The sequence below is a fragment of the Cornus florida genome, unplaced genomic scaffold (genome assembly GCF_030987335.1).
Source record: "Cornus florida cultivar Cherokee Brave unplaced genomic scaffold, ASM3098733v1 CherokeeBrave_3.0.0_Hap2_Chr05, whole genome shotgun sequence".
Classification (NCBI taxonomy): Eukaryota; Viridiplantae; Streptophyta; class Magnoliopsida; order Cornales; family Cornaceae; genus Cornus; species Cornus florida.
The window spans coordinates 109499321-109513608 of record NW_026775575.1 but is presented as its reverse complement, the minus strand read 5'-3'; the positions used below and the strand labels follow the sequence as shown (position 1 = coordinate 109513608).

At 33.8% G+C, this 14288-nt stretch overlaps 2 protein-coding genes across 5 annotated transcripts; both read left to right on the top strand.

Annotated features, from left to right (window-relative positions):
- Positions 1-1026: 1026 nt before the first annotated feature.
- LOC132308487 (large ribosomal subunit protein uL2) lies at positions 1027-3477 on the top strand. The gene is made up of 2 exons (XM_059806578.1): positions 1027-1525; positions 2928-3477. The coding sequence occupies exons 1-2, from the start codon at positions 1086-1088 to the stop codon at positions 3268-3270; spliced, it is 783 nt and encodes a 260-aa protein (XP_059662561.1). The 5' UTR covers positions 1027-1085; the 3' UTR covers positions 3271-3477.
- Positions 3478-5863: 2386 nt separating this feature from the next.
- Positions 5864-13737, top strand: LOC132308485 (organelle RRM domain-containing protein 2, mitochondrial-like). 4 transcript variants are annotated; one of them, XR_009482441.1, is made up of 4 exons: positions 5864-6075; positions 10496-10655; positions 10902-11164; positions 13270-13737. XR_009482441.1 is itself a non-coding variant. In XM_059806573.1 (4 exons), the coding sequence occupies exons 1-4, from the start codon at positions 5949-5951 to the stop codon at positions 13361-13363; spliced, it is 513 nt and encodes a 170-aa protein (XP_059662556.1). In that variant the 5' UTR covers positions 5866-5948; the 3' UTR covers positions 13364-13737. The 4 variants fall into 4 exon arrangements, 3 of the variants coding, with proteins under 3 accessions (XP_059662556.1, XP_059662558.1, XP_059662557.1); XM_059806573.1 differs by lacking the exon at positions 10496-10655 and having other exon boundaries at positions 5866-6075; positions 10902-10970; positions 11058-11280; XM_059806574.1 differs by lacking the exon at positions 10496-10655 and having other exon boundaries at positions 5873-6075; positions 10902-10970; positions 11058-11164.
- Positions 13738-14288: the final 551 nt, after the last annotated feature.

The following is a 14288-nucleotide window of genomic DNA, read 5'->3' as shown; positions in this document are numbered from 1 at the left end:
CCAAAACAGAGATTTGATGAACGATACATCCCTAGTTAACTCATGCGAGATGTACATAATCGATAGATATATATACACACACACTAAAGGGCCGACTCAATCGAACAATGAGTATCTCATGCAAAGTACCCACAAGGTGGTCACGAGTGCTCCTTCTACCAGGGCACACACATGTAATTACTTATATCTATTCATAATATACGCCTCAATCATAACCACTCATCACGAGACCTCAAACCTCCTACCACAATTGATTTTCTCTCCTTAGTTCACAACAACTGCTATCTCCCTCGCAGCACAGTAACTCTGTTTTTCTCTTCACACCATTGACATTCATCAATCATCTTAAATTTTCTTTTAATCTTTAGGCGGAATGATGAGGAGATAAAGACACTTATGGGTGTGTAAATGTATTTTAATTATAAATAAATAAATATATATATATATACATACACGTTTACACAAAATTTCAAAAATATTTTTACACTGCAAAGTTATCTAAAAAAAGTGCTCTTACAGTTTACTTTTGAATAAATTATTTATGTCATTTATTTTATTAAAAAAATAAAACAAATCAATAGAGTGTAAGACTATATCATAAGATTCCATACCCAATTTTAAAACTTACAAGCATGATACATCATTACAAATAAAGATGATATTAGTACTCCACTTATATTTCAAACCCTAACTCATCTTAGCAAGCATTGTAGTTGGAGTAATTTTTAAATTTTGTTAAACATTATTTTTTAAGAAAATAAATTAAATCACAAGCAAAATTAGAAATTTAGAAGAAAAAAAAATCTTAATAGTTAGACCATCGTTATAATAACAATTATAATTATTAAAAGAACACCCTTATTTACTGTTTGCCATGTCCTATATTCCTATCCCTACTCTAACCGAGAAATAAGTTCACACTTCACCAAACACAAACCGGGCCACAAATTTCCTCTCAACCAAACAAAACCTAGGGCAACCCTAATCACCTCCTCTCTCTCTAAAACCCTATATACATACAAACTCGTCTCATTTCCGCCTCTCCATTCCCTGCCGCCCCCAAACCGAGAGAGAGAGAGAGAGAGATGGGTCGTGTGATCAGAGCTCAGCGTAAGGGTGCAGGCTCAGTGTTCAAGTCTCACACCCATCACCGCAAAGGACCGGCCAGGTTCCGAAGCCTCGACTTCGGCGAGCGCAACGGCTACCTCAAGGGCGTTATCACAGAGATCATCCACGACCCGGGTCGGGGTGCCCCTTTGGCCCGCGTCACCTTCCGCCATCCCTTCCGATACAAGCACCAGAAGGAGCTCTTTGTCGCCGCCGAGGGCATGTACACCGGTCAGTTCGTGTACTGCGGCAAGAAGGCCAATCTCATGGTCGGTAATGTCCTTCCTCTCAGATCCATCCCCGAGGGTGCTGTTGTGTGCAACGTCGAACATCATGTGGGTGATCGTGGGGTCTTCGCTAGGGCTTCTGGTGACTATGCTATTGTGATAAGTCATAACCCAGATAATGGAACATCAAGGTATAACACAAATTCTTCGTTTCTATGAAGTATAAAGTTCACACACAGATGTATATGTATATATCATATTAATGTTCATTTTTGTTGCTTATTTATGTAATTTATGTTTTTGGGATTGTTTGTTTATCTTATTTCATTTAGTGTTATAGAAAATTGATGTGGCTGTTGAGTTTAGAATATGTTGATCTGTTTGTACGGCTGAATTTTTTGTAACTTTTGGCGTATTTTTTTCAGTTTTAATCTGTGTTTAGATCTGTGTGATAACGGGAATTACTTGTTCTCTTTATCGCTGCACAATTGGACGCCTTGCTTTGTAGATTTCACAAAATACCACATTATGTATATTGGCGCCATTTTTTTGGCTCTGTTATTGAATCGGTGTTATATCTTTGCACATATTTTTGTTTCCTGTAAGTTGATTTGCTTATAGGGGAATCCACTTCAGTGCTCGTTGATCTGCATCCGTCACTGTAACAGTTTATTGCATTTCATATGAATATGGGAATGGAGGTTCTATAATTTATTGTTAATAGATGTTATTTGATGGTGTAACAGAGGATATATGAATTAGGTGGCTTAGATCACATTTGATTGCTATGGTGGATTTTCTTTCTTGATTAATTGTTAAGTGTGTTTCTTATATGCTTGTCAAATTTTATGCATTCTATACATATGTAAATATTGTTATGTAAATTATACATATGGTCCATATGGAAGCTTTACATGAATACTTTATTGGTATGTTTTCATGTGACATTAAAATTATAGCTGCTTACCTCGCATTACTTTACTTTTTTTTGGTGTGAAATCCTTGATTTTGAAAGTGTACTTCTGCTTCACATTTTGCATTCTGTTAAACATCAAATTCCCGATACCATTCAGAAAATTGATTGTGCCTAAAGTTTTTCTATGTAAATCCTTCACTCATCAAACACCAACAAGCAAGTATTACTTCAAAAATTTTAATGCTTACCTTACATTACTTTTTTGTTTCAATATTTTTTTCGAAATTACACTGTTGCTTCATATATTTTGCATTTCAGTACCACTTAGAAATAGATCATGCTTAAAGATTTACATTTTCACTCATCAAACACCAATGGGCAAGTATTGTTGTTGTTGTTGTTGTTGTTGTTGTTGTTGTTGTTTTATTATTAATTTTTTTTTTAAATATTCCATATCATGAAATACATCAAGCTCTGGGATATACTAAGCAATCTTTTACATCTTAATTTTGATGTTTCTTAAAAGGTTGTCTTGCTTACTTTACTGTTTTCTTTGTTTGGGTTGGATATGTTGAAATTCATCATTTCCTGATATCATTGTTTCTAATCTCTATGTTTGATGATATTACAATCTTGACATAATTTTTTGGTTTCACACATAATTGTTCTATTGATAGGATCAAACTCCCATCAGGATCAAAGAAGATTGTTCCTAGTGGCTGTCGTGCCATGATTGGCCAAGTTGCTGGAGGAGGGCGTACTGAGAAGCCCATGCTCAAGGCTGGGAACGCATATCACAAGTTCAGGGTTAAGAGGAACTGTTGGCCAAAGGTCCGTGGTGTGGCCATGAATCCTGTGGAGCATCCTCATGGTGGTGGTAACCACCAACATATTGGTCACGCCAGCACTGTTCGCCGTGATGCACCACCCGGGCAAAAGGTTGGTCTTATTGCTGCTAGGAGGACTGGTCGTCTCCGTGGACAAGCTGCTGCTACTGCTGCCAAAGCTGATAAGGCTTAGATAGATTTAACAATGGTGGCTTTATCTTTGTTATGTTCTTTCCTTAAACTGTGTTTCAGTCCAATATTTACTTGCAACATTGCGGTGATTAGGAGGATAGAAGATATAGTAAGTTTTGTCTGGAACTATTATTGCCAGTGTTGTTTTGATTGTTTTATTGACATGGTTTTTAATCTGAAGTGCTCTTTAAATTACGTGGATCATTAATTATGGGCGTTGCAGTTGTAATGCTGTGAATTTTACTTGATTTGCACAGGTCTCCTTTAGAAAATTGTGTTTTGAATTGCATAATAATACTCCATAGCATGATGCTTAAAGGATTCTACATGTGAAATTTTCAGAATTTTGAAGTTGTTTGGTATTGTGTGATCTCTACCTAGGCATGATGCTTAAAGGATTCTACATGTTATTTCTAGGACATATATTTTTAGGCACTTTTGCTACCTGTAACCTATCCTTGTTAATTTGCTTCTTTAGATTGTAAAGATTATATTTTAACCTTTCTTTCCATCAAAATATTCATCCTTAGCAACCCAAAACCCACTACCTGAACAAAAATGGATTGGTTTATAGGCATTAAAATGTAATTTTTGTCTAGAGTTAGGTTGTCAAGTACGCTTGAATGGTGGGTCTGCTGAGTAGTATGCAATTGATTTTGTAAACATTTGTTTGGGGAAGGTTATAGACTTCCTAGTCAACTAGAGTTTTGTAGGTCGCCTATTTAATTCATTTTCTTTTTTCGTTAATTTTGTATTTTACTTGTTCATTGCCATGTCGTCCTTCTAAAATAGAGTGTTGCTGTATGAATTCTGAATGCAATCATTTCCTATTACCAGAACTAGAAGAAATAAAGAAACATAAGAGGCACACTATTGACATCTTTAATAGCCTCAACAAGAAAATGGGAAAAAACAAAAGTTTCACGCTTTACTATATGTTCTTTATTAGTATTATCCTTTGATCTTGTACTTTTGACAAGTTATGGGGATTCTGAGTCACTGTTGTTTTCCCAGATCTCCAGCATTTTTCTACTCTTAAACTGTTTCCTTTTGTTGTCTTTTTAGTTTTTGGATGGATGGTTTAAATATTTGCAGGGTACGCAAAAGGAAGATATTGAAATTACATTCTTGCTTAAAGATATACATTTTTCACTCATCAAACACGAACGATGGTGGTACGATGGTGGTGTTATAAATTTTGATTTTGATTCTGATTCATTTTCAAATTCCATTCTTTAAATTTTGATTTCTTGTATAATAATAACCCTTGAAAGATTAATCTGTGGGTAGTCTCATTATGACTTTGTAAGTCATTTTTTCATGGCCTACTTGCTTTTCAATTCGGTTTTCTATACCTGGTTAAAAATTTCGAATATGAATTAATCTCAGATTATGAAGCTCATGCTACAAGTGTTTCTGTTATCCCCTTGTATAGATTTCTTCATTTATATTATTCAGCCTCAGAGACTTTAACTAGCCACAGAGGCCAAACAAACCACTGAACACTTTCTCTAGCTTTCAAAATCAGCTGGCTGAGGCCATAGGTATAACGTTGCATGCTCTTCTCAAAAGGTTGACTCCTCGATCCATCCAAAGCACTTGAGTTGCTCTCATAGCCGTATAAGTGATTTCCGGTACCTTGTCAGAGTCTCACAGAGATAAAATTACACACCTGCACAGCAAAAAATACACACCCACAAACACAGACATATATTATGGTATTAATAAACAATAATATAACATATACTTCGTATTACATAGATAAAATTAAACACAAGTACTCGACAATATACTTTTGTTACCATGCACAAAGATAAAACTATCCTTAAATGAGTTTTTACTTTTAAATTTCATATTTGTTTCGAAAAAAAAGGACAATAGGCCATTTGATTTTAAATTAATATATATATTTTATCTTTTAGTTTAGAAGTTTTCTTGTTGCTCATTTGTTGGAATAGCAGGACCACTTGGAATGGGTTCGATTCCGATTTAGCTTGAAATTATACTAAATCAGACCATACTATTTTAGTCCGTCAAATTAAGTTATTTGTATGACAATGGGGTTGGACTTTGCTTGGGCTTGCCTACTCTTTAAAAAAAAAGAAAAAGAAAAAAAGAATCTTGATTTGAAATCGAACCCAATTGTCAGAAACAATTAGAATGGATTCGATTCTGATTTAGCTTGAAATTAAATTAAGGTGTCTATGTGACAATGGGGTTGGGCTTGCCTTCTTTGTCCTCTTTTGGTCAAAGGCCTACCTTATTTCAATTTAAATTTGCTTAAACTTTGGAGAAAATAATAATAATAATAAAATTTTAAAAACCTAATCTTAATAATTGAAGTTTTTAAGTGATAACTAAAATAAATAATTTTTTTTTTTTTTAATTTTTAACTTTTATCATTGAGTGATAAAATGATATTTTTGTAACATACGTAGTAATTTTTTACCCACATTTTATATTAAAATTACAGTACTATTTTTTAGTAATATATAAATTGCTTTATCAAACAAATTTTATTAATTGGATAAGGTTTAATCCGTTAATCAATTTGATCAAATGAACTATCAACTCTCTCATTATTTAAACGCCCTCGCACGCATCTCGCCACACTGTGTGTGTGTGTGGGAGAAATCCATCTAAGCTGTGTGTTAGGTTTGGGGAGGAGCTTAACCCCCTATGGCTATGAGAGCAGCAGCGGTGGCGGTGGTAAAACCGCGTGGGCTTAGAAGGCTTTTCTGCACTCAAACGTTCGTTCCGTCCCGGTCGCCTCCTGTTGAACCCTCCACCCAACTTTTGGTCACCGGTAAGTGTCTCTATGTATCCGAAAATACCATTGATTTCTTTGATTTTCCTCTCTTCAATATGTTATTGATAATCTTGTTTTAATTTCTACTTAGTTCTCAACGTTACTATTGTTTTATTGATCATACTTTTTCATGGTTAACTTTTAGCTAATCTGTGAATCCCGTTGTTAATTTCTACTTTGTTTGTTGACTGAGAAAATGGATATTAAAGGGAAAATGTTGCTTCTGGTTCATCAAGAAATGAAGAGTCAAATCAACTGAGTCAAATACATGGTGAATAAATTTTTATTTTTTTGGATTAGAATTTATTAATTTCTAAACAAAAACATTAGTCATTTGTGTATGATATATTATCTTTGATGTTTTGACTGCATACTTAACACCTTTGGGATTACCTACTAAATTGGCACTGTAGCCTTATGAAAGTGTAGCGGTACATTGATGCATTCAATTTAAAAGCTGCCGAACATCAAATGTGTTGACTTATCAAAAAAAAAAAAAAAACATCAAACGTGTTGGTATACGGGCCACAAATATTATACTTTGCCATAAGTACTTTAGGTGATTCGTTCATGCCCTCATGGGTGCCTCTATAGGCGAGTTTGACCAGTTTGGATGTTGGCCCTTTTAGCCTATTGAGGTGTATTTGGTTGGAGAGGAATAGGAGGTCATTTAAAGATGTTTAGCTGCTGGGATTTAAGATGAAACAGTTGTCATTGATCTCTTTGTTTTGATTGTTTTCAGGGTGGTGGAAAAGGGGTTATTGTTGTTATTGCATGATTTTATGTTGGGTTTTTGAATAAAATAGTAGGAATAATTGGTTCATTGTTGATTTTGGATGCTTTTAGCTGCAGCTTGGTTTGCATCCTTCTAAAGCTGTCTGCATGTGTTCTGTACTCATAATTTCATAAAATAATTTTGTTGTTACAATTGCAAGGGCCATCGTCCGGTGGTAATCATGACAATTCATAGTGCTGAGAAGCGAAACTAAGTGGTGGATACACACGTAACCTTCAGCTTCTTTTTGCATGAAGTGACAAAACCTGAACTTGAAATTTCTTGTTTATGCTTGTGAGTCTGAGCTTTTAGAATTATCTCAAGTAATTCCATTCTTCTTACAAGTTTGCTTTCTGTTTTGAAAATGTCACTTAATGATGTTCTAGACATATAGTATTGTTCCTGAAGTGTGATATGTGTTTGAAATTGCAAATTATTTTAAAATTATCGAAAAGTTTAGGAAGTAGGAGATATGCATCTGAGAAATATATCATAACTACTAGGGTAAAGTGCAAAAGAATCCCCTTGAACTATTCTCCATTTAGCAAATAACCTTTGAACTACAAATGTGGCGAAAAACCCCCTAAACTATCAAGTTTTGTTGCAAAATGCCCATTCTATTGATGTTCCGTTCTCATGTCCATCAGGTGATGGGTAATTTTTCATTAAATAACCAAAACACCCTTATGAAGATTAAAAGATTCTAATGCCCCTCTTATGATCATTGTATCCAAACAGTCCCAACTTAAATTTCCAAATCGTTCACTGGACCTCAAATATACATGCCATTCGTTTTGCTACTAGAACATTGTGTGTCCACATTTTACTTAGGGAACTATAACTTGTGGTGGATGAGAGAATCAAATTTAATGTTCATCTTGTTCTTGCCACTTTAAGTCCAAAAAAATTTCAAACGGGAAGATTCAAATTTGTGTTATTGGTGGTAGAATTCATAGGATTTACTATTGTGGAATTCAATTCAGGCACACATGTTCTTTTCAGAGCTTGAAAAGCCCCGATTGTTGATGTCTCAACAAATACAGAGCTTGAAATTTGGAATCTCGCGGTAGTGTATATATATATAGAGAGAGAGATGATGACAGAGTGATATATATATAGAGATGGTGAATCATTGACCGGTGTGTTGTTTTTCAGATCTCGTCGCAGGAAAGAATGGTGAATCAGTTACTTGCTATGTTTGGTATAGTGGAAAAGAAAAGAAAGGATAACATTAGTTAGGAGGGGAAAAGAAAAAACAGGAAAGGAGATGATAGTGTTAATTGCTTATCGTATTTGGTTGATTAATAAAGGAAAAGAAAGGAAATGATAGTAATCGTGTTTGGGGAAAGAAATGAAAGGAAACTATTGTAATGAATTTACAACCATACCCTTTCTCATAAAGTTTTTCTTTTATAAAAGTAAGGACAAATTTGGTATTAACAAAGTTACATTAATACATTAGCATTTCCGTCCCTTTCCCTCAATTTCTTTTCATTTTTGGGAGGATAACAAAAACTACTATTCATGCCTACTTCTATTCTTCCTAATCCTTCCATTTCCTTTACTTTTCATCCAACATTCCTACCAAATACAATTTTTATTTCCTTCCATTACCATTCTTTTCTTTTCCTTTCATTTCCATTCTTCCAAACTGGTAGGGTTTGGCTTTATTTAACTTTGTATGATTCAGTATTTCCTTTTGCGATGATTCGTTGTGTTGGACGAGTTCGCCGGAAGGTGCTATTATTTTCGCTCTTCATTATTAGCGTTGAACGAAGGCTTTACACCCTCATATGGTCCCCCTTGGGTGGGAAAGGAAGGAGCCCAACAAGCTGGGATGACAAAGACCAGGAGAGGAGAGCGAAGGATTTTGGCTTTTTATCTTTTAACATTCAGATGGAGTTTTGTTTGCCTGTAAAGCAACGGGATAGGATTGGGCGTGTTGTTGCTTTGTAATTGGTAACGTCATCCTTAAGTGAATAATTCTCAAAATGACGTTGTTTTGAAGATGGATAATTTGTCTTTTAGCCTTTCTGTCAACGGCAAGTGTCACATCTGTCCTTAAATGCAACATTTCGTAGTTCAGGTTTTTGTTTTGCAAATGGGGCATAGTTCAAGGGTTTTTTTTTTGCACTTTACCCTAACTAATATGATATGATACAAATATACCATAGAAATATTCATGTTATGTAAAGTTGTAGTGAGTTATTTTGTACTTTTTAGCCCTTGGATGAGTTTATTTTGTTGTGGCCTGTTAGGTAGATATATCATTTCACTTTTTATTTGCACTATTTGTTGTAACTCCAATGTAAATGGATTGTTTGCATATTAAATCCTTGTGCTCATTGAAGTAACTTTTTTGAATTTCCTTTCAATTTCCTAACACCTTTGCAAATGTTTACTTATTTAGACACGTCCACTTGACTAAGTAGGTCATCACCATCATCCTTGCCTTAATCCAAATGAATGGGGTCGGCCACACAAATTCTCTTTTCCCTTTCTTTTTGATTACACGTCGTCTCACCTATCATATATAACTTTTAAAATCAGTTATAATAACTTCATCCCACATTAGTTTTGGTCGCTCCTTTGCATCTTATCGTTTATGAAAACTGGTTCCATCTTCTTAGTCATTGTATGTGTCCATACCATCTAAGTGTACTCTCTTTTATTTTTTTCACTAATGCATGTTACTCCTTATTTTTCTCTCACTTCCATTAGTAATTCTATCTCTTTTAGTCCCTCTGACCGTTCATCTTAATATTCTCATTTCAATACATGAATGTGTTGTCAGCGTAGCCTCGTGCACGAGGCTCCTGCCATTCCGGGTTCTGGGGAGGACCAAATGTAAGCAACCTTCCCTTTGCATGGAGAAGTTGTTTCCGGTTTTGAACCCGTGACCTCCAGGTTACAATGGAGTAACCTTACCATTGTGCCAAGGACCACCCCAATACTACATAATGAAAGTGAATATTTTGAATAATCATTTGGTTTTGAAATGTGACCATTATTTTATCAAGATCTAAATCTTTGTTAAATTTTTAATTCATATACTCATTTTGTTAATATTTTCTATGCATGATTCCTAGTTATGCCTGACAACCACTGTGGCTCGCTTACTTGAATTCATACGCTTTGTTTTAATTCTACTAATTTTCAATTCTTTTGATTCTATGACATTTCTCCAAGTTCTTAATTTTATTGTTTTGTTTTCTTTGGATATCCAATATCACTGTATCATTGATAAACAACGTGGTGGAATGTCTCCTTCGAAGTCTTTTGTTATTTCATATAAAATTATTGCACATAAATATGGGCATAGCACTGATCCTTTGTACAATACTACCTTTATGGAGAAATAAGCAGTCTCACCACATATTGAGCGAAATATATTTTTGTGTTCTTATACATATATTGGATATTTTATTATTTGTATAAAAGTAGGGAAGTGATATCACGATTAGTAGACAAGAAGGGGATTATTTTACCTCTCTCAATTGCAATTCAGCTTCTAGAAGTTTAGGTTTTTGAAGTTGACGGAAGAAATCTTCTGTAAATATTTTGTTACTGTAATTATTTTATGGATTCTACAGACAACTTCAGGCCGTTTATTTACTTATTTAATACCTTTCTTGTCCGCAGATAGAATTTAGTCATGGGATCAAATATATATATATATATATATATATGGAATTTAATTAGTAGGCATGTGACTCATTGCTTGTTGCAATGGTAAAAGCTCGAGTAACAACTGTGATGATGTAGATTCGAGTCTGAGAGTAGTCACTTTGTCCAAAATAAGGTATTGTCTCTATCCAGTCGTCCATTCCCAGCACCCTGTGTAACTTGCATGCACTGTGTTATGAATTTATGTCCATATAATGCCTTGTTTACTTTTGAAATCATTTGGGCTCTTGTGAACCCTTGAAATTGGCAATCTTACTGTTTCTTCTTTTAGGAGTTGTATATGATAGCTTTTAATATTGTGAGGTAGCAATTTCTCAAGTTACTGTGAGTTTGACCAGATTCTATTTCCGCTGTATTTCAGATCTTAGCAAACGAACTACTTCAGACAGACTTAAAGAAGCCTTTTCGAAGTTTGGTGTAGTGGTTGATGGTCTGTTCTTCTCCTACAGAAGCAGTTAATTCTTTTTTATGAAAGGTTCTTTAATAATTGTTAACATTGATTCTCGGCACGTAGCAGCTAGAGTAGTGACTGATCGTCTATCTGGATATTCTAAGGGGTATGGTTTTGTAAGATATGAGACTATAGAAGAGGCTGCAGCAGGTATAAAGGGCATGGATGGCCAGGTGAGCTGGCAACTGACCACACACTTTTATGTTTTCTTAATTACACAAGAGGTTGGCCATCACGCGCGCGCACGCACACACACACGTACTAGCTCACTCATGCAAGAAGAAGAAAAGTAAGTTGGCCTATAACTTTATGCTAGACATATTGAAAAAAGTTTTACCTCTTTTTCATGTAATTTTTTTTTTTTTATCAACAATATCCTTGGGGTTTGTTTGGTTAGCCGGAAATTGATGAGGGAAAGTGAAAGGAAAAGAAACTGAAGTAAAAGAAAAGAAAATTATGTTTCTATCATGCATTTAGTTAGCATGATTTTTTGTAAAAAATCTATGGGAAAATGTTGTGTCATTAGTTTGGTTAGCAAGAAAGTGAAAAGAAAATGATTTATATACCAAAATTACCCTCATGAATTCAATACTAAGTAAAATACATCATACAACAAGGATAATAAAAAATATAAATAATTGATTTATGAATAAAAATATATGTGCGTGCATATGTATATATATATAGTCCTAATTTAAAAAGTCAGAAAATTATAACTTAATTAGGAATCCTAATTTAAAGAGTTAAAGAGTTAGAAAGTTGTAATATAAATAGGAGTCCTAATTTATCAAAAAGAAGTCGCTTCTTTTGTGAGTCTAAAAAGAAGGAAGAAAAATAACTACCGAGGGAACACATGATGATACAACTTTCACGTAACTGAAATTTTTGCGTGTTTTATAGAGGAAACATTTTAAGGAAAATCAACCGGTTGCGGGAATATTACTTTCCTGAAAATTTTCCCTTTCACGCTAACCAAACTACCAAATAATTTAAAAAATTTCCATTTCTTTTCCTTTCTAGCTAGTTGACTCTAACCAAACTAACCCTTGATGTAGTCAACAAGAAACTCAAGGAAAAGAAATTGTAAAAAGTGAGAGATCTTGGAAATTTGTTGACTTTCACGACGGGACTCAACTGGGACTTGCATAATCAAGTTTCTCTGGTGATTCATATTTTATGTTTTCATTAACTTCATACACTGCTGGTTTAGATTTATTTATAATTTTTTTGTTTTTTAAAATTTAGGGCTGAAGGATATTTTTATGATTTTTAGATTTCTGGATAATGGCAGTTATATGGGGTCTATCAGTCTTAGTTTCATTAACCTTATTTATTTCATATACTTTTTAGTTGGTTTAGATTGGTTTTATGAGTCCAAGGTTTATGTCCTAGTTGGAGTAGACAGAGTCCAGCAACCTACGAACGTACTTTTTCAAGCTCATTGAAAATCAGTTCAGAGGAAATTTTCAGAATTTTAAAGTAGTTGGGTATTGTGTGACCTATACCTAGGCATGATGCTTAAAGGATTCTACAAGTGATTTCTATATATGTCATGCATTCCTCCTCCTTTTTCCTTATTTTTTGGCACTTTTCAACCTGCAACCTGTCCTTGTTAATTACTCCTTTCGACCATAAAAATTATGAACCTTTCTTTCCATCAAATATTCAACTTTAGCGACCCAAAACCCATTAACGGAACAAAAATGGATTGGTTTGAAGGCATTATAATGTAATTTTTTTCTAGAGTTAGGTGGTCAAGTATGCTGGATGGTGGTCTGCTAAGTGCTAACAAGTATGCAATTGATTTTGTAAAAAATTGTTTGGGATTGCTATAGACTTTCTAATCAACTAGAGTTGTGTAGGTCGCCTATTCGATTCATTCATTCATTTTATTTTTCCGTGAATTTTGTATTTTACTTGTTCATTGCCACGTCGTCCTTCTAAAATTGAGTTTCCTGTATGAATTCTGAATGCAATTATTTCATAGTACCAGAACTAGAAGAAAGGAAGAAATGTAAGAGGCACACCATTAACATTTTTAATAGCCTCAACAAGAAAATGGGGAAAAAACAAAAGATACACGCTTTAGTATATGTTCTTTGTTATTATCCTTTGATCTTGTACTTTTGACTGGATTTTCTGATTCCCTGTTGTTTTCCCCATATCACCAGCATTTTTCTACTCTTAAAATTGTTACAGAAGTGCCCCCTTCCTCTTATTTTTTATTTTTAAATATATATTTTTTTATGATGATTATTTTTTCTTGTTGTCTTTGTAGTTTTTGGATGGATGGGTTGTATTTTGCAGAGTACGAAAGACCAGGACCACCACGTGGCCAAGCTCCCCCGTCTGAGAACGATGGATCTCCATGACCATGAGCATGCGTCCATTTTCAATTGGATAAGCTGGTCTTGTTATTAAGATATATTGGACCCTTTTTGTAAGGGGATAGCATTAAGAAGATATTGAAATTACATTCTGGCTTCACTGTGTTACATCTCGTTAAATATCTACTTCCAGTACCTTTTAGAAAATAAATTGTGCTTAAAGATTTACATTTTCACTCATCAAACACCAAAGAGCAAGTGGGGTGGTGATGGTAGTTTTGTTGGTTTTTCTTCTTATTTTATTTTATTTTATTTATTTATTATTTTTTTTAAGAACACAAGTTTATTGTGTAGAAGCAAACGATCTTACAAAAAGATCAAATACAAACATTTATGAAATGCTTCATTATGTTTGTAAAGAGCATTGGGAACTTGGTTCTTTACCTCGATAATTTTTTGTGTAGAAGCAAACCGTCTCACAATCATTTGCCGATAAATCTAAGATGATGGAAAATATATAAATATATTTGCCGATATAACTTGTAGAATTAGGCCAGTTGAATAAAATAGAGACAAGCTAATATGATATTATGTGATGCAAAAATTATTTTAAAATAGAAATTTTATAGAACAGTGTTAGAACAATTATGTTGTGATAAATAAAAGAAGTCAAGTTAATCTGGATAAAGTTATTAAAATTAACTTTAAAAGCTAAATATAATAGGTGAAATGACATAAAATAGAAAAGATTGGAACGTGAGATTCAGATTCAGTTATCTTATCTATTAATATAAGAATAATACCACTATTAATATAAGAATAATACCATGATAACGAAACTCATTACTTTTCAGTAGTTGGTTAAAGACTGACTTGAATCTCATTTTTTTTATTATTTTTCATTGCCAATATCTTCTAATTTTATTTATAAAAGAAATTAAGTATCATTTGAACCAAGTTAATTGTGCCA